Consider the following 27145-nt stretch of genomic DNA (forward strand, 5'->3'; position numbering starts at 1 on the left):
GGCAGTCCATGTCGTTGGTAGCGCTTGTTAACACATCAACTAATAAATATAATAATATTGCTTACAATGTAATATTTTTTATGGAAGAGGAGGACAAACGACCGTACGGACGTACGACGTTTCGCGAGCGGTATTTTAGAAAAGTATACAAGCTTTTTTGAAGGTACTCATGTCGTATCGTCCAGAAAACACAGCACAAGAAAGCTTATTCAACAGCTTGGTTGTACGTGAACTGCCACACAGAAAGCTTTTCTTGTATATTTGTGTCTTTGAGCGATAAAATTGAAAGGTTAATGTGATCTAAGAATCATTTATGATAAAAAAAAAAAAAATTTTCGAATTGAAATTTTCAGCACAAAAATGCAACACATTTAAAGTGAAACTTTTATTTAATTTTAAAAAAAGTTTCACTTGCATCGTGGTTTCATAAAACCCCACAATTGCTTTTTTAGCAATAATTCCTTAGAAGCAATGAGCCATTTAATTGAATTTTAGATAAATTTGTTGGTGGCAGTATTTATATGCAGTGAAGTGCTGATTGGAACTTTATATTTAATGGCATGAAGTCAGAAGTTGAATACGTAATAAATTATGCAGCATAAACTGTGTTATATGATATCTTTAGTGTTTTTATATTGTCAACCATTCTGGGTATCATAACATAGAAGCAATACACTTTACATGTAGACTGTAAATAAGATAATATGGTTGAAATACTAAATCTTAGTATCTACTTTATTCTTTTGATATACTCATAAATGGGGCACACTAAAAGTTTTGCACTTCTAGCTAATTGGGAGTATTTGAATTTCGAATGTTATTTTTTTTGAAACGTGCAACCTTCTTAGTAATATAAAAAAACAATTGGCGGGAAATCATTTGTCAATTGTTTTTTATCACACATCAAAGTTCTATGTACGTAACGAAAAAATAGAATTAAGTCGAAAAGATTTTAGTGCTGTGACGCTACTGACCGACTGTGCCGTCTTCAAAATGCTTCTGGGAGAGAAGCACCTTGCTTTAGCACCGTGAGGGTTTCTTTGCATGACCATTTTCGTGAAAGGCGGCCTTTAGCTGCCGTCAACGAAAATAATGTAGCTTCTGTTAAGCGGAGATTTCTGTTTTCTGGAAGAAAACCCGCGGATTCCTATGAGACAATTCAAGGACTATTGAGGATTGGTATGAACCAAATTCAGAAGAAATTAAAGTTCGGAAACTTTGTTGTCTTTGGATACCTCATCAACTAACAGCAGAGCTGAAGCGGGCTCGCGTGGAATGGTGCTCACAGATGCTAATGGAGTACGACACGACCACGGACATTCTAATGCTGTTTATGACATTGTCACAGGAGACGAAACTTGGATTTATTATTTTGAACCCGAAAAAGCAACAATCTTGTGAATGGGTGTTTGAAAATGAGAACAGGCCAACGAAAGTGATGGAGGCGAGAAAAGTTGGTAAATAAATGATCGCATTTTTTTTCTCAGCTACGGTTCCCATCTGCACAATTTCGCTTGAAGATCAAAAGAGTGTTAATACCGAGTGGTACTCTACGATTTGTTTATCCAGGGTGTTAAAAAAAGTTCGCGAAAAACGACCAAAAAGCCGCGAGAGTATTTTGAAAAGCAATAAACATAATATTTTGGTTATAACATGTTGTTTTTTTACGTTACGCAAAACTTTTAGTGTGACCTACGTATTAGTGTTATTTTACGTGATTGTATATAGTTCCAAACCCAAATCATTAAAATTAATCATTATCATTACTATAGTGATAGATATGACCAGTTGGAGGCTCCATTGCACAAGATGCCGGCTAGATTATGGTAGTATAAGAATTATTGTGTGTCGGACTGAAGGGAGCCGTAGCTAGTGAAATTACTGGGCAAATGAGACTTAACATCTTACGTCTCAAGGTAACGAGGGCTATGTTATTGCTGCTCAGAATTTTCGTGTTTTTCAAGAACCCTGAGCGGCACTGCATTGTAATGGGCATGGCGTATAAATTACCACCGCGAAAAATCATCACATTAAGGAAAAAGACACATATTTGTCAGTTGGCGTTTCCATCTATTCGTTGAAAGATGGTAAGAAAGAAGAACGGCGCCATTCCATCGCCGCGGCAAACAATCGCCGCGGCGATGGAATGGTTTTCATACTGAATAATATTTTCATTTTTATTCCTATGATATTCTTAAGCATTTCGCTACCGTTGCTACGGTTAAAAATATTCATTTCAAATTAAACAATAAAATATTACCTTACTCTGAGCACTCGGTCTGCAAATACTTTCCAGTATACCTTAGTTAGATGTAATTTTAAGTAAACTCTACGCGAGAAAAGACCATTGAAAAATAGCGTTCCAACAGGAATATCGACAATTTACAGTCTCGACAGTTTTCAGTGTTAACCTTACTAAGCAAGAAGTTATTGGGACTATATTTGAGAAGAGTTGTTATATTGGAATTAAAATTTATAAATCCAGCTGTAGGATGTCGGTACTACGAATTTAAGCGTCTGCTTGTTAAAAAATCTTGGGAACGGTCCCAATATACTGTTTACAGATAGCGATAAATTACTTACTTCTGCTGTCAGTAATTAGCTGTCAATAATCTGAAGCTGTTGCAATATACCCGATAAGGCATTCTTATCGCCCTATATTGGGACGTATGAATTGCAATTTCCATACAAACTTCTATCCCTGGTAAGCTATACGGCTTCCCATTGACAGACATGTAAGGTGAGTTACCGTCGATAAGTTTATTGGGACAGAAAAGTCAACGATTATTAACCGTAGATAGACTGAATATTGGGAACGGCTGTAAATTTATTGTGCCCAATTTTAAACAGATCAATTCAATTATTTTTATATTATATTTACAAATGTGGTCCTAGTTCTATTAAAAGCCTTAATCACATTTCATTATCGGTCACTTTCGTTCTCAGTATTTGACTTCTGAATATTTTCCTTGAATAAAACTTGTAAATTACAATTACTCTTCGAGAGATAAGTTGCACCTTAAAATATGCAAATAAATTATCTTTTCAAATGTTAATAGTATAGTTAAAAGGTTACTTACCAAAATGTGTATGGTGTGTGCACAAATGAATCCAATTACAATAGTACCGATGCTTCCGACCAATAGACCGGCGTTTTTGAATGCGAGAGGCATCGCCAGCACTCCGGACCCCAGAGAGGCTTTTAGTAGATGTGCCAGCGCTCCCAGACTTCTATAATTTATAACAAATATATTGTAAATAATACATTGAAAGATTGGATTATTTTGTACGTTACAGAGTAAAAGTTAAAAACTACAAAATATAATAAAAATAATAAATTCTTTATTCTATTGTGAAGACTCCAACATTCATTAGCCAGAGTTTTGACATTATTTTTTCTTTCACTAGCATCAGATTATTCATATCATACATACATACATATAATCACGCCTCTTTCCCGTAGGGGTAGGCAGAGACCACTTCTTTCCACTTGTTACGATCCTTACATACTTGTTTCGCTTCATCCTCTTACATTATTCCTTTCACACATGTTCTTCGGTTTAGGGTACTCTTGACCTGGCCTATTTTCAAGATGTCCCTGATTTGGTCTAGCAACGTCCGCCTAGGTTCGTTTAGTTTAATGTTAATTTCATCAACGCCTACCTAAGAAATAGATTCTTGACAGACTTGAGATAATATGCTTCTAGAATTTGATTTGATTTTGAGTTCCGAACCCTAAAAATATATTGAAAAAATTGCTTACGAAGTACTGGTCTCAACTGGTCTGTGTTTGGCTGGTTCGTATGGATCTAAATCTTCTCGGGAGCCATTGCAAGCCAGTTCGATTCTGAAACATAAATAAAGTTGTCAGTCATAAAACCGTCACAATTAGTAAATTTAATCATAAAATCATTTTAATCATTAAAACTTTTTCTATAAATCAATATTGTTACTGCTATTTCAATATAAGAAACTAGAAAATAAAAACACTCGCGATGAAATAAAAGCAGTGTGGCATTAGGAAACAAATTATATAACATTTTTATTTTCATATTTAAATAATATTTTCTCTGAAATTAGCCCGTTAGTGTTACGTCAAAGGATAATTTTACTAGTAATAGTACAAGAGCATACCATTATAAAATATAAATACTCTTGTTTACAGATTGATACTTAATTACAGCCCGTACAAATTCGTGCATGTTTTCCTATGCGCTCACACTTACCTAAAGTGAGAATCGTTTATGGAAATATAGAATCATTAAGGAATTGAAAATAAATCAAAAAAAAATTGAAATTAAATAGTCTTTCGTCACGCATTTTTAAATTTGGACCGAAAATTGTTGTTTTAATTTCGAGAAATGATCAGTGTTTAATCGTTTTTATAAAACAGAAGAAAAAATTAAATTTAAATCGATACAATATTTCTTTTAAATAAATATTATGATGTTAGGAAATTTTGGCAATTTTTTTATAGGCAACCTACCGCTTATACTCCCTCAGTATTTAAATTAAGTATCATTTATAAGTATTAATAAAATAAGTATTATATATATCAAAATTATTTTTATCAAAAAACAGATAGCTGTAGAATCGAGCAGTGGGATCTTAAGGCTATTATAAAATGTACTAAACAAAATTTTAAAATTTAATTCTTTATTAAGAGAACAATTACGTGGCCATAAGATAAATTGATCTTTTTATGATTTTCTATCTTTTAAGAATACTTGATTATGACCTGGATTTATCTTTGAAGCAACTTACTCATTTTGGCAAATATTGGACAACGTTACCGCCATTGGCAAACAATTTATTTTTGGTTTATAATTTACTTGGAAATCTTATGACATGTCATGAAACACATCAATCCACACGTCAAATTATGCATTTGTGTTAAATCATGACTCTTATTATACAAATATATTGGCGTTCAATCAAATTGATCCCAATTTAACATCTTAAGTGATGAAATAGGTGTTTTTCATTGCATCATCTGTATATAGCAACTAAGAAGGGCTTTACTACGTAGTAGTGACTATATGAGAAATAAATTAACCCACATTTAATGCACAAACAATAGTATTATAGATTGAAATCAATGTAGCTCATATCTTTCATTTAAAAATAAAGTTACTCCTTTCTAAAAATGGAAAATTTGTAGGATCTTTATATTTACTTATCCATTGAGATAGCGTCAGTGAAATAAATGTCATAATTTATTATTTTTAAGGTAGAATGTTTCCATTGTGTACTAGATCTCGAGTTATTTAATAAATTACGTCTTGTAATTTCATATTCATGTCAACTACGTGACAGTAAACTATTTAAACTAAATGTGAATATTTTAATATTAGAATCTTATCTGTAGGAATGTAGTATGATGTTATATAATTTGATATGCTAATGTGGTTTTATAGCCGGTGAAATTTAGATATAAATTGTTATGAACGTTAGTATTTTTCTTCATAAGTTGGAATGCCTAAGATGTTGTTTTAGTTACTTTACAGTTTAAATATCGACCGATCGTCCTGGAGATCTTCGGGGGAGGCATTTGTCCAGTAGTAGATGTCTTTCGGCTGATGATGATGATGAATTATTTACATGATTTTATGATAAGAGATGATGAGATGATCAGTATTCTTGAAAAATCCAAAATTTGCTAAGATTATGGTATGGCGAAGTCCGAAATTCTTAAATACACATATCATTACAGTAATGAGCTGGAAGTAGAGCGCAAAGATATGCCACCATTCGTAAAACCTAAACTGTTTCAGTCAACTCGGCAAATACATTAATCGTATTCAAATATAGTTGGATTAGCAGGATAATAATTTTCATAGACATCTGTTAACCGATATTGAAGTTGTTATATAATATAATTTTCATAGACATCTGTTAACCGATATTAAAGTGCCACCTGAGGGATGTGCAAAATACATAAACTTGCAAATTTTCAACGTTGAACGTTGATCGTTCACTTCACGTTTTCTGCAGCCCCACGTGGCGAAGATCAACAAAATAGAGAATAGCAAGAAACCCTCCCAAAAGATAAACGAATTTAGATCCCAATTTTCATTTCGATCAGCTTGACGGTGTTGGAGTGCAACGAACATATTCTTAATATTGTATTATATTAATTAATAAAAAATGTGCCCATAAAATTACAATGTTGAGTAAAAATTTTAAAACAATCACAGAGGAATTCTAGGAGATTTGTGATTTGGAACAATTGAATATTTGATTTTGTATATGGATAACAAAACACAAAACCATAAAAATTTATAATCGCGTTCTTTGTCGCGTCGTGCATATAAATTTATTGAATATATAATTGTGCAGTTTATTGCATGTTTCGTTCAGGGACATCATGTAAAAGGAATTATATAGCTGCTTGCCTCGATCTAGCCTTTGTCAGAGTAGATTTATATGTTTTGCTGTAAATGTTACTGATGGTAACACAAAATTGGTAGAACTTTAGAATGAATTTGATTCTAGATGCTTTTTCTTCTTCTTCTTCTAGAAGTGCCATCTCCTACCGGAGGTCGGCTATCATTAGTGCTGTTTTTATCTTTGATACAGCAGCTCGGAACAGGGATTCTGTGCTAAGGTGTGTGAACCATGTGCGGAGATTCTTAAGCCACGAAGTACGCCTTCTTCCGGGTGGATGCTTTCCCTGGATTTTCCCTTGCATGTTGAGTTGGATCAGGTCATATTTAACATTACGCATTATGTGACCAAAGTAGTTATAATTTTCCTAAATAATAGAATGGACATTACCCTGTGACGTCAACATGGACGTGTTATTAGAGCGAACACGTGTACATATCGATGTATTTTCATCGAAATTTTTTTTGATCATGAACATATTGTAGGCCTGGATATTGATGAAGATTTTTATGGAGGGGTTTATGTTGTAATGTTGCTTGGCTTTCGCTTCCCTAAGATTTGGTGAGAGAAGCGATAGCTGATGTATGCTGATGAACGGGAGCTGCTTGGGTTGTCTGAAAGATCCTGTCATTGCGGACGATGGGTTGATATTATAACGGTACTCATATTCTGTTGACCTATTTTCTTGGTTTATTATCTTTACGTCCGTTACCAATGCGAGTATGAAACATATCAATATACCAAATTTGAAATGAATTGTAACGCGTATATTTGCTGCAAACAGCATTTCTTAAGTTACCTAATATAACATTTTTTACTCAAGAAATCCTCAAGAAAAGGTTTTCTTATTTTTGTTGCATCACATTGCTTAGATAATATACCTGCGATTTAAATATTTATTAGTTCTTCGTATGACTTTTTGATGTATAGATTATTTTCAAAACCAGTTCTAAGAGATGCTGATGATGCATTACGTTTTTTTTATAAGGAAAAATTACCACACGAACAAGAGGTGTACCTTATAGTATGTGATAATCATCGTCCATTTAATGCAGTGCCACTAAGGATTTGATTGGACCAAAATTCTAAGAAGCATCGCAATTATGTTCGTCATTTGATCTTAGCGAGCCATAATAATGCTTGCACATTACTGCTTCACTACACAAATGCCCTGTCCAAAGAAGCCATCAACTGGCAATTATGCGAATATAATCCTAATCATTGTCTAACTTGGTTTTGCATAAAAAGGCATAAAAGGCATTTATTTTCTCAAAATTTATTCCTTTAGAATTCTTTTTGATGTCATTTCTAATATACTAGATACTACTACCGCTTCGGAAACAAATGGCGCTCTGAGAGAGAAGAAGCGGCGCAAGAAACTCTCCCAGCATTCTTTTTTTGCGCTCTTTTCAATAAAAATATACAATATTGTACAGTCATTTCTATCGCTATAAAATAATCACAATCTAGTCCCAGGCTGTCCGATCATTTAGATATTCAGCTGTGGAGTAATAGCATTTACGATAGAGCCATTTTTTATAAAACATTTAAATTAATTTATATATAATGCCTGAACAGTGGCTGTTACTTTATTATAAAAGTGTATACATTTACCCTTATGCAGTTTCCTATCTCTACCTAGTTTCGATAAGCCGCAATTAGCTCAAAGACGTTCATTGTTATTATGTTAGTATTAACCAGTATTATCTTGTAACATGAATTAGATCCAGATATGATTACTTGTTTATTGTGATTACTTTACGAGGCTAAATCACTTATATTATATCCCTAAAGAAATTACTTTCCGTCGTGTTAATAGGTTCCGCTGCGCTCTTATTGTTATTTATTGTTAGTGTAACCAAAAAAATGGGACCTAAGTACCGAAAAATGTTAGTGTAAACATTGTTATAATGAAATAGTTATTTGAACAGACTTTAAAAATATGATAAAACTGAATATTTTAAGTAAATTCATATTGGTTAAAAAGTTTATTTTTATTCTTATTTTGTTAATAATATAATTCTATTTCTTAATGGGATTAATAGTTTAGCCCACGCTATTTTCCATGTATGGCATATTTTATTAAGGAAAGTATTATCAACCCAAATGCGTATTAATAAATCATTTGTCGATGGAAGCATTCTGATTCTGCTAACTATAAAGTACGTTTTAATAGTCAAATACCTCGATTTTGTTTACACTAACATTTTTCAGTACTCAGATCTCATTATTTTGTTTACACTAACATTTTTCAGTATTCAGATCTCATTATTATGTTTACATTAACATTTTTCAGTACATAGGTCTCAATATTTAGTTTACACTAACATTTTTCAGTACTCAGATCTCATTATTTTGTTTACACTAACATTTTTCAGTATTCAGATCTCATTATTATGTTTACATTAACATTTTTCAGTACATAGGTCTCAATATTTAGTTTACACTAACATTTTTCAGTACTTAGGTCTCATTCACTGATTTACTTACTTTGAACTGTATGGGTCTACCGCAGGCGGTCGCATCTTTTCCTGTCCTAATGTAAATTTCTCCATACTGCTGGTAGTAAAGGTTGGAAAATAATTTGAATCTTTTTATTTTCTTATTCGCATCGCCACCGATGTGTTCTGAAACAATATATAAATAAGTGTAAAAAAAGTTGCCAAGAATGTTCGTACACCCAAATACTCTACAGCAGGGGTGCTCAAGCTTGAACTGCCGGCAATCTACCTCAAAATTGTTAGACTACGATCGATCGGCTCTGAGAGACTTGAACTATGTGTGATGATGGATTGTCGTCTAGGTATAGTGTCACGATGACAAAGATATTAGTTTTGCGCAAAATATGCATTTTTTAGTCAAGGTAAGTGTAGGTCTGCTCTAAAATGTCAATGAAAAAACTCATAATTATTATTTAAAATTGCGAGTTTATTGGTTTTTACAAAACAAACGCGTTCTAAAATTCTAAGCATGACTAAAGAGCGACTTTGGATGTTGAATCTGCATGACACTGCATGTCCTGATTTTAGTTTATTTATGTTTAGACTCAAAAAGCACTCGCGATCGACCAGTCGATCCCGATCGACCGTTTGAGCACCCCTGCTCTACCGTCAATGTATTACTATGCTATGACTCACTGAGCACAAATTCAAGAAATATATTAAAGTGTCTTTGACAGAGAAGGCTTACTATAGTATAGTAGATTATGTAGAGGAAAATTATGCCTGATTCTTGTCTAGTTCAGCGCAGGCCACCTAAAACTGTACAATGTGATATTAAATAGGCTATGTTGTTATATGATTTAAAAGATGGGCTGGGAGTTTCTCATCAGTTCTTCTCCTATGTCATAGCTGTAGCTTCATGACGTTTAGCGAGTGTTGTTGCAATATGTATACACTTTTATTATAAATGTATACACTTTTATAATAAATGTATACACTTTTATAATAAAGTCCCAGCCACTGTTCAGGCATTATCTATCAATAAATTTAAATGTTTTATTAAAAATGGTTCTGTTGTAAATCCTATTACTCCATCGATGAATATCTTAGTGATCGGACAGCCTGGAACTAGATTTTGAATTATTTTATAGCGATAGAAATTACTGTACAATATTGTATACTTTTATTGAAGAGAGCGAAAAAAAAACGAATGCTGGGAGAGTGTCTTGCGCCGCCTCTTCGCTCTTAGAGCGCCATTTGTTTCCGAAGCGGTATTAGTATCTAGTATATTAGAAATGACATCAAAAAGAATTCTAAAGGAATCAATTTTGAGAAAATAAATGCCTTTTTATGTGATTGTCACTCCCTATGGTAAATAAATATATTTCTATCATAAATATACATTTTTGAAACTTAATATACTCTTTCTATTTTGATATTGCAACAAATAAGTCATTTAGACTGTCACTGGAATTGGAATAATATTTCTATAATCTCTATATTTTTTATTTAATATAAAGACAGACGAAAATACGAGTATATTTTGATGAATTTGTTTTATTTATTCCAATTCTAATGCGTCTTCACAATTAATCTTCGAAATCGTCAAACCAATTCGATTTACCACGGACCTAATCTTCCATTAATATTTCTAAGGGTTACAACAAAATTCAACCGCATTTGCTGGCGACCGAATGCTAAAGAGTTCTTCCTGTCATAATACCAATCTGCTTAAACTCCCGAAGACAGCAAACATCGCTAATATGTTGGTCTCAGTGAGTCTCTTACATACTTGTGCCGTTTGGTGACGACACACTTGGCACGTGGGGCCCAGAGGCGAGGAGAATGTACGAAGTACTATCTACACGCCTCAATAGGGCTACTAGCAAACCAACCGCTGGCAGCTATTTCGGTCAACGGATCAGCCTAGCTATCCAACGTGGAACTGCTTCCAGTGTTCTTGGTACGCTTCCCCGTAATGATAGTTTTTTTTTAATGTAATTATAGTATTCTAAATATAGCTATTTAAGATTTGTTTTGTTTAGGAAAATATACTATTTAATAGTATATTTTGGGCGGATTATATAGCAATAATGATCTATTAAGGTTTCCTTACTTTGTGATGAATTGAATGAAGTAACTACTTTGAAGAGGTTATTAAAAAAACCATAAGAAGTAACAGAAATATGAATGGTTTTACAATGTATTGAGTTATCATTTCACAAATGGTAATTAGATTTTACTACACATTTATTAACTTAATGACTTCTAATAACGTTTGCAGAAAATCACTTTTACAAAGATTATCTGCGACAGAATACAATTAATAGCACTGTCTTTTTCCTTCCATTCCATGTGTAGCGAATTTTTTAATACATTGAGCCCATTCAGCTGAATAATTGGCAATGTTAGTAAAAAATATTCTAAGACCACAGTATCTTCTTTCTTCCTAAAAACTTTAGGTGAGGTAGGTAGGATAGGAAAGTGACTGAGAATTTATTTCTATTAAAATGAGAAAAAAACCTTAAAAAAAATCCCAACGCGGCTAAAGAAGTTTATTTAAAAAAAAAAACTGGATACAGACACTGAAATGCGATATGCGACAGTTTTGCGATTGTTGTGATGCGATCGTAGAACATCGATATCATATAAAATTATTATGAACACGAGTATGTCGTATTTAAGGAGTAGCTTCTCGGAAATATTGTTTTTAACACCTGAGTAAATTGCTGTCAATGTGTTTTATTTAAATGTTACACAAACAATTAAAATTTGAATTGTTTTTTCATTTCAGTTAATTCATCACAGTTAAAGCGGAACTAATTAAATAAATTTGTATTGGAAATAAATAGTGTTTCAAGTTCGTTTTCATATTTTTGAATATTAATTTGTATTTGTCAAGCTCCCTGGCATTATTTTGCTAGTAGCATGACGAATGAAAATTAAACAAATAAAATTTGAAAAACAAAATTTTATGAGCGATGCGGGACTTGAACCCACGACCTCCGGCGTTCCGTGCTGGTGCTATAACCAACTGAGCCAACCGTTCGAGTAACGTATCGTCACAAGAACTTGTATGTTTGTTCAACTCTCAGATCGTGGCTTCATCTACAAACAATCATACAAGATTTTATGACGATACTTTACTCGAACGGTTGGCTCCGTTGGTTAGAGCACCAGCACGGAACACCGGAGGTCGTGGGTTTGAGTCCCGCATCGTTCATAAAATTTTGTTTTTCAAATTTTATTTGTGTATTAATCCTAGAACTGAGGGTTATCACTTTAAAAACATAACATATTGTGATAAAATTAATTAAATTATATTTAAAATTGAAATTCGTAAGCAAAATTTATGAACGATGTGGGACTCGAACCCGCGACCTCTCGAGCGCCTTCCAACTAAGCCAACCGTTCGAGCGACGTATGGTTCGTAAATTTTTGGTTATACATTTAATTTAATTAATAAAATTTGTGTGTATGTATATATCACTTTAAAAAACCGTTGAGTAAAGGCAAGAGATAGCTCTTACAAACATCAATAATTACCGGAAATACAATTGAATGACAGAATACGATCCAGGATATTGAATTTGTTACACGAAAATTCTGGTAATTTTGTTTTCACCTCTCCAACACGAAAAGGGCGCTAATACTACGTGAAAACTCGCAGAAAAAACCATTTTTGCTGCGAGCGTGAGGCAGTGATATAAATTTCGAACCCCACGTGACCATACATCCGGGAATTACTCCGCGTTAAAAAAATAAACAATGCGATCTGGTGTGTTCCGAAACTCATTTAAGCCTGGGGTATTATCACATTGTCACAAAAATTTATATGTTACTTATCGAAATTTAGATTTGTAAATTTTACTATTGCCTTTTTAAAGACTTAATATTTAAAATAGTAATGAACATTGTTAAATATTATCTTAATTGTTTCTCTCACTATATATAACCTATAACACTTATCTCACTAGTCGAGGTGAAAAGTTGTATGTTTCACACAAGAGCAAATTTTTTTTGTCTCGTGCATTTAATTAAATTATTCTGATCTAGTCTCAATTTAAATACTAAATTCTACAATTGCTCACTGACTAAAGTCTGTATTAATGTGAGGAAAATAAAATTACCCTTTCCGGCTTCTTTATTAGTGTAATAATATTAATATTAATTATTTTGTATTCCTTTAGGCAAACCCTTTCGTTTGATGCTCATATCATGAGAGTTCATTAATAATCTCTATGATTTCAACCGTTGCGGTGTTACTTTGAAACGAGCCTACCTTCAGCGAAAACCGTTCGTACAATTTCGTATTTAAGCTGATGAGTAATCCTGAAGCTGCTAAAATACAGATGTGTTTGTCGTTATGATGCATAATGAGTTAAAACCAAACATGTGTGGAAAATTTTAACTCCATCTGTGAATATATACAGACATCCGGCTCAAAACTGAGTTGAAAATTTGTCACACACGTAATTACGAACGAACTAGTTAACACGGCATGAAAGGCATTAAGCCTACCCAGAGACAGGGCTTAATTGAGAGATAAATGCGTCTGTTGGCTCCCTTTCTGTAGCTTTATTATTCAAGCTCTGGTAACTTATGAAATTGATTAACAAGATAGTTGAAAGATTCACACAATAAAAAACGTTCAAGATATGCTGGAAGATTTGCCTCGCCCTGGTAAGAAATCAACGTCTTCAACTGAAGCTAATATTTTAAAACTGAAGGAAATAGTGACTCATTCAAGTTTGAGAGAGATAGCTTCTGAATTTTCTCTGTCTCTCGAGTCAATTCGTATCATTTTACATGATCCCTTGGGTATGAAACATGTTGCCGCTGAGCTAGTTCTAAAAGACCTGAATTTTCTCAAAAAACTAAGACGCATGAGAGTCACTGAGGACATGCTAGAACGAATCAATTCCGGCCAAACATTGATGAAACGTCTTGTTTTTAGTGCTTAGACATGGGCTTACGAGTTTGACATGAAGACTTGTCAATAAGCTTATGAGCGGCGCCTTCCAACTCAACCGAAACCGAAAACCACGCCAAAGTCGATGAAAAGCCAAATTATGTTGGCTGTTTTATTTTATATCGCGGTGTTCTGCACTCGACATCTTTAGCGAAACGTCAAACGGTAAATAAAGTATATTATTTGAGCATTATAGGCCATTTAAGAGAGCAATTTCAACGAAAAAGGCCAGATTTGTGGAAAGAAAATTCGAGCGCCCTCACACAAGAGCATTTACTTGAATTAATAATTTACTTTGTATTACTTTTCTTGATTATGATTTTGGATCAAACATTAATTTAAATCTTCTTTCTTTGGGAATTATCGTTATAGAAAATATAAAACGGATTATTTAATATAATTTCTCTTCGATTACACACGAGGTGTACTTTTCTAGTTTAATAAGTCACATTGATATAATTTACTAATCACATTGAAAACACAAATAAAACTAAAAACAAAATTTTACGAACGATGCGGGACTTGAACCCGCGACCTCTCGCGTTCCGTGCGAGCGCTCTTTCCAACTGAGCCAACCGTTCGAGTGACGTCTCTTCATAAAATCTTGTATGCTTTGTTCAACTTTAAGGGGGTAAAATAGATCCTGAAGATGATGCCACAACGCGTGGCACGGGGTCGCGAGTTCGAGTCCCGTATCGTTCATAAAATTTGGTTTTCAGTTTTATTTGTGTAATTAATCCCAGAAGTGAGGGTTATCACTTTAAAAACATAACAAATCATCACATTGATTTTCATTCATACTTTTATCGAAGACAAAAGATATTTAACTTTAGCGTCCATTTTAAATAGCAAATTGCACGACACTTTCCAGAAAATTTAAAACGTTTCGTATTAAAATTAGCGGTTCATATTTACTCATACACACACAGACTTACGTTACTTACTTACTTACGGTCTCAAAGAGTTAAGATTACAAAGTAAATTTAATATTTTAAGTATAAAAGACATGATTATTGTTATGACAATAAATACATACAAAAAATCTATAAGGACAGTTGTTCCACTTGCTAATTTTTGCATACAAAATTTAATCTGATGTATTTAGTTACAAAGGCACAATTAATCACACAAATCACTCACCTTCTTTACTAATGATGTGTACTGAAGTGTGTGTTATCAACAAGGTATCTCTTATCAATTGTCAACACGCCTCATCAAATCTCTACTTAAAGATTATTAAAGTGTAAAGAACACGGGAGGTTAATAAAATGAGGTTCTTCAACAAACAAACAGCCTAAAATCTTAAGATAAAAAAATACAAAACATATGTATAGTATTATTGATAGTAACATTATTGTTTAATATAAATGGGAAAGTCAAAGTCAAAGTAAAATAAACTTTATTCAATTCGGCTTAAATTTAGAGGTTTTGAATATACATAGTCACTTTACGTAAGTCTTTTAAATTACTGAATCTACGTGTGAAGTGATGACAATGTCTATGTTTTATACCTAGAGTTGGTTCAGAAGTAAAAGATCTGTTTTACAAAACTGTTTGCACAAAATGTATAATAATAATGGTCTGATAGAAATGAACAATTGATAAATGTGGCAAGTAAGATTTGTCATTGAATTGTTTATAATTTGAGCCCTACAAAGATTAGTAATATAATGTATTTTATATATGTCTGGAATCGTGCGTTCACCTCAGAATTGTCACCGCAATGAACAAAATCGAATTGGTATTTGCACAGGATTAGCTTAAAATGTAACGAACTTAAATACGTACTATTAATGCCTACACAGATCTCTCATCTCATCATCATCCCTGATTAGTTAAATAAACAATTTCTATTAGAACAAATAATTAATATTCGTATGAAATTTAAATTAGAGGAAATTATTTAACATAAAGCAAATGTTCAAAAAATTTAAAAAATTATAAATTGACAAAATCTTTCAAATACATATCCTGTATATTTTTGTGGTTCACTTAATTCTTTGAAAAACATGCTTTCAGAAAAAAGTAAAATATCGTAAGATTTTACCTTTCTTTTGATTTTGACTTGACTAACAGCCATTCCCAATATACTATCTACTGATAGAAATAAATTACTAACTTCTGCTGTCAGTAATTAGCTGTCAATAATCGGAAGCGGTCCCAATATAGATAAGTCACTCTTATCGCCTTATATTGGGACCCGTGAATGTCAATTTCTATACAAACTTTATATCGCTGGTAAGTTATACATCGTCCCATTGACAGACAGCGTGCACGGATAAGGTGAGTTACCCTCGATAAGTTCATTGGGACAGAAAAGTCAACGATAGTTGCGATTTTTGTCTCAAGTAAGAGGTAGACTGAATATTGGGAATGGCCGTTAGTGAGTTGACTACAGCTGTCAACTCGTGTTACAATCAAGGTGAGATATCTAATCTAGCACGTTGAACATATTACCATAAAGGTGATGATCACAAATAAATAATTAGTAGTCGAAAAAGAGTCTTTTGCGCATATTTTTGTTTGGATAGTAAGCCAAAACAAATAATCGTTTAGTGTACGATACTGTTCAAAGTAACTTCAAGCATATAGTATCATTATCAAACAATCTATCATTAAAATTTTAAAATAGAATGCTTACATCAGTGGTTTTAATTTGAATGAATATTGATATAAACTAAAATAGTTTTTAATTTATATTAGGTTTTGAGTGACTTATTGAATGTCTGTCAATTTAAAAGGATGGTTAATCAAATCTCTTTTCATAAAAATATACTGTTTTAGATTCTAGCATAAGAAAATATAATTAAAATTGACTATGAGTAGTAGATGGAAAGAGCGACAAAGGAAACGTTGAGAAGATGAAGTCACAACAGTCGTTGGGCTTAAATGGATTCTAATAGTGAAATACAGAGAAGGCCTTGTACGAGAGATGAGTTTTACAAAACAAACCGACTCTATTTCAGCCGCAAGACGTCCACTGCACGGCCTCCCCCAAAGTTCGCCATGACGGTCAGTCATGCGCTGCCCTTATACAACGTATTCCGGCGATCCCATCCAGATTGCTGGTCTATCTTGGGGGCCTATCAACACAACGTCTTCCGGTACGTGGTCGCCATTCGAGGACTTTACTGCCACAACGTCCATCTGTCCGTTGAGCTATGTACCCTGCCTACTGCCACTCCAGTTTGGGCTATGTTAGTAACTTTGGTTCTCCCACGGATCTCCTCATTTCGTAGTCGATCTCGCAGTGAAACTCCGAGCATACCCCTCTCCATTGCTCTCAAAGGAAATAAACCAACCACCCGTAGATAATTTTAATGAAACACAGAGAAGGCCTTTTACGAGAGACGAGTTTTACAATACAAACTGACTAATCACTAATCGTAATTTAAATGTAGATTTAATTTTATGTCAAAACATAATACAACATTTTATTATTTTATATTCTACAAAGAGAGATAAAATGACAAACACACTTTGGCTCGATTTTTATCTTACTCCGCAATACAGAACATGCAGCATATTTTTAACGATTCTAGATTAAGTATTTACTTGAAGATTTGAGAGACAGTTCATCGATGCGTCACAGTTCTCGGATCTGCACAAGTTCACGTGATCTTTGGGGAAAACTGTCGCAGCATGTCAGCTACCTTGACGCGTTAAACCTTGACCTTATATCTACACTCCGTTGAAAATATTATAATGGATTTAAATTTGATACAGCTGCATTCAATCTATCGATCTATATACAAACTCACACATACACACACATTTATTTATTTAGTTATGAACTACCAACAGAATTACATGTGATACATTAACATTAAACAAGTCTTAGGTGCTAGGTATACACATAATTATATTTATAGGCAGTTACAGCATGTACACAAATACAAGTCGTTCAAAAAGTTAAAATTTATATAATAAATAAAGGCTAAATAAAGTTAGGTAAATGTTAAATTTATACAATGAAAGGTATATAAAAAATAAAAATACAATAATAAAGAAAAAAAATATTCACAATTTTAATATCTACGATTCTGCAGCGGTAGATTACGCTGCGGAATCGAGTGTCTTACTTAATTTATCTTTAAATTTTGTTATATTATCGCTGAACAGATCAATGGACTTGTCTCTACTAATAAATTCATTATATAGTCTACTTAATCGAGGTATTAGGGAATGATGACCGAGATTGGTCCTGTGGGTTGGGTACGTAAAAAGTGAAATAGGATGTGAGGACATCGTCACACACACAAACTTTCTATATCTATAATATGATATCCTCCTCCTCCCTGCGTCGTAATCCTCAGTACTGAGGGTCGTGACCACCCCTCTGTGTCACTTTCTCACGTATGATCGCTCTCCATCTATTCCATATGGAAATCGTGTGTTAGAGGACCACAAGTAGAGGATTGATCATCTAATACATAATCTTATTTTATCTCATTTGTAAATAATTGTTTGTACTCAATACGATCATCAAACAATAATAAAACTAGTGTTCAAAATTCACACAAATAAAAGCATAATAATTATTGTTGTAACTAAAAAACGAACCGTTCCTAAATTAAATTTAAGTAGAATAGTAAATTGCAGTTACCTACGAAACATCTTAACTGTTTGAAAATCAATAATGCAGTTGATTTTAGTTATACAGCCTCTATACTGAAAAATAATTGATTTGTATATTCTATTTTTTATTGAATTTATTTTAATGATTGAGTAGTTCAAACTAGAGAAAGTTTTAATAATGATAATTTTATATACGAGAAACCTATTTCCTTGAAGATCATAATTGCTAACAAATAAAGGTAATACTTGGATACAAGAAAATATTGTTACCGTTAAAATTTAAAGAAAAATTGTGTTTATTTTATGTTATAATCCTCGAGAAACTTACAGCTAGTGACTTAGTTGGCAAGCTTTTATGGTAAGAAAGGCCATTTGTAAGTTACCGCTTTTATACATCTTACGTACATATTTCATTTGCTAGATTACATAACATAATAATATGATAATATATCCAAATACAATATAAAAGTTGCACACGTAAATGGAAATATATCTCGGCGCACATATATATTTAAATTACACACACATATATTGAATACAATCTGCTTATCTACTCTAAACTATATACTTAATAATTTATATATTATGAGAGCAGGGAAATAGTTATATATAAGGGATTTTCATCTATATATTGACTCAACTCGAAATCTCCCGACCCATAAGACTTGATATTTGGTACGAATAATTCTTTCGCCGAGTAGAGGCCAGCAAAGAACGGATTTTAAGAAATTCCACACGTAAGAGTTTTTTTTATACTAAACAGAACAACATATGTCGGGTCAGCTAGTAAGTAGTCAGCTAGTATAATATATTAAAGTCTTATGAAACATACTGATAAACATCTATAAATATTCAATTAATATAAATAGAAAATGGTTCCATTAAAAATATATAAAATTCTTATAAGTTTCAAAATATCAATATCAATAAATCTTAAACATATTACCGTCCTTATTCATTTGTTATGTACTTATACCGAATCTTTTAATTTCACAGGATTTCAAATTGTCTTCAATGGCAAGTTTTATTTTCCAAGACAAGATTAAGTGGACTATCTGAAATACGCCGCAGACCATCAAATTACAACGAAACACCCAACAATCAACGAAAGGGACGACTTTGTTCTATTATAAGCCACGACTGGAAAAGCGTCGGGTGTTACTATGGTGAGAAATCATATAAATTCGGATAAATTAAAGACATTTTTGTTTTCACGCTCTATAAATCGGTTTACTAAAGATCATACGACAGAACTTTAGAATGTTACCATAGAAAATCATTATTTATTAATACAGTCCCACCTCTAACTTATCGTTATCGCGAACCCACACACTCACCCTGAAGAAGGACTTCCGAATGCTACGGAACTAGTCTGTAGCGACACCGACACAAACGTGAGTAAAGCCGTATTAATAAAATAACTTAATAATGACTCACGAAAGTTTTAATAATTTAAAAGTAAATCATTTTAATTCAAATTAAAAGCTACCAAAAAGTACCATATTATGTTTCCAAGCGATTAAAACCCAATTTAGAAATTAACGCCTTGAATTACTCAGAATAATCTTTCCCAAGCTTGATAAGGCTAAGGATAACCGTACGGTCGTTTGCCCTCCTCTTTCAAAATAAAGTTTAAAATAAAAATAATTTAAAAGTCATTTCATTGAGTTTGATTATGAAGTAGAAAGTTGTGATATGTATCTACAGCATCCCTAAATCCGGCTTCGCTTTTAATCTGAACAATTTTCGGCTAGCGTGTCATTAGAGAATACCTGAGATTCTAGCCTTTATGGAGAAATACCGTTCGATTTAATTAAACGAGAATTTCTCGGTCTCGTTTGATATGCGATTTTATTTGTAGCCGTAAAAAGATGTATGAAGTAACATAATACAATGTAGTTGTTTTTCTTGCTTGGTTTAATTCTCGTGGCAGGTTACGCTATGCTCACGTAATATCCTGTTCCGTTGGCCAAAATAGCTGCCAGTGCTTGGGTGTCCAGTAGCACTGAGCCCCGTGGATCTAGTGTTCAACATCAAACCTCATAAAGAGTACTAGTGAGTAGTAGTGAGAGGCTCCTTTGCACAGGCTGCCGGCTAGATTATGGGTACCAAAACGGCGCCTATTTCTGCGGTGAAGCAGTAATGAGTAAACATTATTGTTTCGGTCTGTAGGGTGCCGCAGCTAGTGAAATTTCTGGGTAAATGAGACTTAACATCTTATGTCTCAAAGTGACGGGCGCAATTGTAGTGCCACACAGAATTTTTGGGGTTTTTCAAGAATCCTGAGCGGCACTGTATTGTAATGGGCAGGGCGTATCAATTACCATTGGCTGAACGTCCTGCTCGTCTCGTCCCTAATTTTCATAAAAGAAAGATATAAGATTCACTGGGACCGACAAATTTCTGATGTTTACTGTTTTCAGCAGTCGAAGTAGCAGCCCCAGAGCCAAATGAGGTAGGCTGGATGTGGGAAGCCAGAATGTCAACTTAAGTTATGTCAGAGACAAGTTACCTCGAGCACACGTGCCTGTTCTGTATAAAATCCAAATAAACCGTCAAAGTGTGTATATGTTTAAAGGTTTTTTAAAACAGTGTAGAACATTACAAAGTAATATCCTTTTAATATTTCTTGTATGTTATAATGAAGAAAAGTGACAATAATCAGTAGTTTTAAAACGAATAATTGTAATCATACTTTGAATTGTACAAATAAAGCGAGAGTCAGTGTTCGCGTAAAAGGATTACTTCCTTAAACCAAAGGGAGGCCGCACTTGCCGGATACCACGCGCATAAAATTTTCTTTTTGGATTATTTAAATATGAATATTTGTCAAAAAAAATCGAAGGCGATAATTTACTTTCCTGTGTTAAATGTCACAATGAAAATCATTATATTTGCGCCAACTTTCACTCTGCCAAATGGAAATAAAAACAACAAGAGAAAAAGGAAACTGGATGTGTACAAAATGAAAGAAGCCCCCAACAAATTCCACAAAAGAATTGACCGTTACGGATGACTATGTAACAGCAAGTAGTCTTCGGAATGTTATGCGGCAGGGCTAGCTTCTTATTGCTATTAATCTAATTAAAATATTTAAAATACTTTAATTGATCTCATAATCATTAACACTGTTATTGGATTTAAATTTTACTGATTAACCAAACTGAAATATGTCTACTGTATCTATAATAGTCATGTGTAACAGTCTTTGTTCCTTTATTAACTCATTGATTGTTAAATATTTCATCGCTATTCCGTTTAAGGCGACACTAAATGCCAGCGACCTTGATATATCTTAGCGACCTTATATCTGAGTTCACGGCTACCGGCCCGCCATCTATGTAACAAAGCCAATTTTTTCAAAAATTCTTGCGTGGAAAACAGTTTATATGCTTACAATCCTCGTTATTCATTACTTATCTGAATAAATGAACCTACACAAAAAAGTACAAGCTATAGGAATAACTTTTCTGAGAAAAGTACCAAAAAAATGCGTCACGCCATGCCACAAAACTTGTTTAACTTCAAAGAAAAGTGGTTGTTCAAAAAGGCTCGGCAGTGTTATCTTTAACTAACAGCAAGCATTAGCAACCTACAAATAAGATTTAAGGGTATGTGTAACAGGATTAAGTAGTGTTCATAGCTCGAAATGCTATACTTTCACCACAAAACTTGTCTAAAACACCATGTTTGCGTGGAGTAAGTAAGAGTAAGCAGAAAGCTTACTCTTCGCCTTAATATACAAATTAGGTGCGTCCCAGACCAGACCTCTTCACCGTGTCCAAGGCACTAGGGACATGCCACCAGGACGCTTTTACCAATAATATACGATTATGCCCATAATATACTAGAACAAATATTTTGACAAACATTTTAAAGAATATAATATTATTATTTACTTCTTCTCCTAGGTGAAACTCTTAGGTCAACAACAATAAAATTGCATTGCTAAGACTAGTCTAGTTAGTACAATGAAGTGGTGAAAAATTTTGAAGCAGAGAAGGTTCATCATCAATGTAATATATAAAATAAAACAGGAATATGTATTTCCTGTTACTTGCAAGGTAAACATTGTATTTTCACGTGATTTTAACACATCGAGATAAGATTTTAAATAAATATGACAAGGGACTTTACAGAAGACTGTAACTCGAAAATTCATGTTATAAATTCCTGGTTATTATTTTGAGAACCTTCATTGAGAGACGTCGACCTTTTAGTGCTATCTAGTCTAATAGCTGACAGCAATGTTGTATGGAATTTCGTGGCTGGTAAGTATTAGGCATCCCTAATGTGTGGTATTAGCCACTAGATATTTCCTTTGAAATTCTATTGCTATAGTTTTAGTTGAGAAATATTTTATTCTGAATTTGTTATTCAATTATCAGTCTTTTTTTGTATAGGCATATGTTCAATTGGAAGCGATAATGGTGATTGAAATTTCAAGTCAAAGTAAGATCACGAAACAAAAAAGTCGTCATGGGAAAATATCTTTCTAGCTTCTTCAAGATTTTTAAGAAATATGAAGCTCTCATCCCCAGGGAGTACTCTATACTAAAGTGGATGGATCTGGTAAACATAATTTAATTTTTCTTCTTCCTTATCTATTATAGGGAGCGTTCCCATTGTATTTACTACACGCCGCAAATAAAAATGTTTATTTATTTATTTGGGTCGCTAGCGAATTTACAATATAATTAAAGTTTCATAAGGTAAAACATTCTAAAGCAAACACTGCATGCAATAAGTTGGAACTCAGAACTTATTTAGCTAAAGCTAACTTAACGTACTATATAGATTAAATACAGAAATTAATCTTACTATCAGATCAACTCAAGGTCAAGGAACTTCCAGCCACGTATTACCCATCTATGGGAAATACTTAATATCGAGGCAGATATCGAGGCGATTTTGGCGAGACAACACGTCCTGAGGATGCCTCGTGTAGAGGCGAAACACGTGTCGAATTGTTTTAAAAACAAATATTGGCGGAATTAACACTAAAGAAAACTTAAATCATTTGTATAATAAGGCATAGGTGGTGGTTATCATTTACAATCATGTGGTGACCAATACGCTTATTGTGTTGTCTTCATATTATAAAAATACATCTGTCAGAACTATAGGTACTCTTTAGTATACTCGTAATAGCGTATACACAATCAAAGCATGCCGGACAGAAGAACATCTTTAACGGAGATAGAAAAGGAAGGTGAATCTATCTAGGCACTTGAAAATACTTAAACCACAATCAGGCTGACTTATGAGATCATTAAATATGATAAATTAAGAAAAACAGAGTGAGTGAGTGAGTCGAATGTAGCACAAGACAGTTTCGCAAGGCTTTGAGGAAGTTGAAAGAGGATAAATTATTGTTGAGGTCTTTTTGTTTTCGCAGAAAAGGGCGTAAAATCCACTAAAAGCAAGTTCAATGTATATCGTTATTTTACATTATTTCTGAATTTTTTGGTAATTGGCTATATATACACTTATATTAAACATACGCGGAGACATGTAAATGGTTTTATTTTATTTTTATGTATATAGTTTTATTGTCTTCCAAATACAAAAAAAATCAATAAAATGTTGTATTAATGACCATTCATACATTAATTTGAAAAAGTAAAGTTTCAGCAAAGCCTTGAATTGAGACTATGTTGTATATCCAGCGCCGATCCGACGACTAGCCATAGTTTTGGAGAGCCTGTTACTCTACTGGTATCCGCCTTTCAAGCAACGGGTTATTAGTTTGATCCCCGCTAGACACATTTCACATTTTCTTACTTCTGGTAGAAGGAATGTTCAACTAATAAATTCCGATAGGGCAAAGACCAAACATTATCAAATACTGACTGTAATGATGTAGTAATGACAGAAGGTGATCCCTTATCTTAAAGCTATATTCCGAACCGTTACGACTGGAGACCTTCAAGTATAGTACAAACACCCACCTTAGAGGCTGGCGACGTATCTCTTGACCTATGGTTTTGCTGCCCATACGCGGTTTTCTCACCACTTCCCATAACGTGATTTCTCTGCCCTTTTGCCCCCTATTATATACAAAAAGGTATACCTATACGCTCTTGATTACTAATATTAAAACGTGCTTTATCTCATACTAGCTGACCCGACGGACGTTGTTCTGTATATACTAAAAAAACTCTTGTGGATAAAATTTCGTAAAAACCGTTCTTAGCTGACCTCTCAAAAGGAATATTCCTACCAAATTTTAAGTCTCTGCGCCTTATGGTTCCAGAGGTATCACATATAATCAAAATATAGGTGGAAATCTCTTATATAATAATGTATAAGATTGACAATTGACTGTATATACTTCACCACTAACGTCTCGATACTCCATGAACTAGGTATCAATTGGCGTTTATTCTTCCTATCAAAGTCCGTTACGCGATGAACTGACTAAATCAAATCTGCCATGGCCTGTACTGTACATGACTGTACTCGCATGACATGTAGGGGAAAGCGATGGCGAATAATTGTGAGGCGACTTACATTTGCCCTTCTTAGTAACCTCGAGCACTCTTTCAAGAGTGCATCGAACAAGAAAAAGACTTCACCGCATTAAGTCACGGTGGGTAAGTCATCATGAATTTCACGTAAAAAGTAATGGATTCATAAGCAGAATATTTGTACAAAAATGTCTGATTATTGTTAGCTTGGCAAATACAAGCCGTAAAGTATTAAATCGTGTCTTTTGTTAGAACAGAGATAAAACAGATACTATCAAGACCTTATCATATACTTGTATAGGTTTAAGACACGTACTAAAACAATATCCAACATTCGAAACGTAAATGCATCTTAATTGTACAGTTTCACTACGAGTTACGTTGAATGTCATATTGCAGTATGATTGACATTGATATAATGGTTCTACTAGACAGATTGCGACTCTGCGTTCTAGCGTTTGGCGTTTCCTATTAGAGTATGAGACATAGCTATGTGCATGCTATGAGCATAGGTATGTGCCGACTCCATAAAAAAACATTAAAATGTCGTCACTTATTATTCCTTCATACTCACTCCATATTATTACTATCTAAACTTACACACGCATCAAAATCTCTCAATTCAACTCAACAAAAATCTGATGGTCATCACCATTCACTATCAAATAGCATCTCTCTCTTGCACTCGTCACCTTGAGACGTAAGACGTCAAGTCTCATTTGCCCAGAAATTTCACTAGCTATGGCACCTTTCAGACCGAAACACAATAATGCTTACACATTACTACTTTACGGCTGAAATTGGCGCCGACCAATAACCTAGCCGGCATCCTGTGCAAAGGAGCCTCCCACTGGTAAAGCTTTCCACATGTTTTTCATACTGTTTTCAGCGCACAAGCTGCCATTTTAGATTCTTTATTTCAACAGGAGGCTCAAACGCATGATCACTCTGTGTCGGATTGAACAATTTTTTTTATACATATTGAATTTGAGCGTATGTCATTATAAAACTACTACCATGGGCACTTGGAAACTAGATTGTGTTTGAGAAGATTAGTAGATCTTTAATTGGGTAGTAAGTGACTGTTAGAAGAAACAATTTACTTACCTAACTTAGATTTATTACGTAACAATAGCGCGAACACTGAAACGCATGGCCGCTCTCTGTCTGACAGTACCATAAATTAGTAAGGTAACTATGTACCCTTGATGGTAACAATGCCACAAATTAAACTCTAAATGACTTCTGTGTTTTGGTTATCAAGGTGTATTTTTTTTAATTGTGTCACGTATAATATTGGTGACAGGATTTATATATATAAGATACATATAATATAGATAAAATAAATGCAAATTATAAATAGATAAACATCAATTTTAACTGCATTAACTGCTAAAAACAACACATTTTGTACATCTATTGTATCATTGTCTGGTTATGTGTAACCAGACCGCAAATACATTTGTTCTTATTTCTCAACTTCATATTTTGGCCGCTCAAACGAATTAGTGCCTCGTGCAGCAATCACAAATACGGAAGCCTTTCTCTATTTCGCAATTTTATAGATATTTGATCTCAGCGTATGTCTTAATAAAACTAGTACCTTCGGACACGAAACTATTACAAACTTATAGATTGTGTGTTTGAGAGAATTAGTAGATCTGTGATTAAGTAATAAGTTACGATTTGTAATTTTTAAAATATCACTTTTGAGATTCAGCACTTTAGAGATGACCTACGACCAGCTGTTGGTACCATTGTCGCTGAGTCTCCTATGTTGGAACTCTCAAATCCGATCTTAAACGGGGACTTTGGGATTTTTTGCCCCTGCTGAGTTGAACCAGTGAAAATGACACTTCTACCACACACACCGATAAGTTTACTGTTGTTCCGTGTACTGGGGTTTTGACGCCATCCCCTACCGGCAGGTTGACTCTGGGCCCACCACTGGTGCCTACCGACACTTTAGAGATGACCTGGGACCAGCTGTTGTGCCATTGTCGCTGAGTCTTCTATGTTGGAACTCTGTAATCCGATCTAAAACGGGGACTTTGAGATTTTTTGCCCCTGCTGAGTTGAACCAGTGATAATGACACTTCTACCACACGCACCGGTAAGTTTACTGCTGTTCCGTGCACTGGGGTTTTGACGCCATCCCCTACCGGCAGGTTGACTCTGGGCTCACCACTAGCGCCTACCGACACTTTAGAGATGACCTGGGACCAGCTGTTGTGCCATTGTCGCTGAGTCTCCTATGTTGGAACTCTGTAATCCGATCTAAAACGGTGACTTTGAGA

The 27145-nt window shown here is 33.9% G+C and overlaps 1 protein-coding gene across 2 annotated transcripts in view; it reads right to left on the reverse strand.

Moving 5' to 3' along the window:
* LOC126977016 (proton-coupled amino acid transporter-like protein CG1139) overlaps positions 1 to 27145 on the reverse strand; it is a 49541-nt gene that overhangs the window by 12819 nt on the left and 9577 nt on the right. The window contains exons 1-4 of one of the 2 annotated variants that reach the window (XM_050825667.1): positions 14941 to 15063; positions 8878 to 9014; positions 3764 to 3847; positions 3081 to 3231 (exon numbers count right to left, since the gene is read on the reverse strand). In XM_050825667.1, the coding sequence (XP_050681624.1) occupies positions 3081 to 3231; positions 3764 to 3847; positions 8878 to 8942 (300 nt within the window). In that variant the 5' untranslated portion in view covers positions 8943 to 9014; positions 14941 to 15063. Of the gene's footprint in view, positions 1 to 3080; positions 3232 to 3763; positions 3848 to 8877; positions 9015 to 14940; positions 15064 to 27145 lie in introns of those variants that run through there. The other variant, XM_050825665.1, reaches the window with a different exon arrangement.

This window comes from Leptidea sinapis, chromosome 43, assembly GCF_905404315.1.
Source record: "Leptidea sinapis chromosome 43, ilLepSina1.1, whole genome shotgun sequence".
NCBI classification, from domain to species: domain Eukaryota; kingdom Metazoa; phylum Arthropoda; class Insecta; order Lepidoptera; family Pieridae; genus Leptidea; species Leptidea sinapis.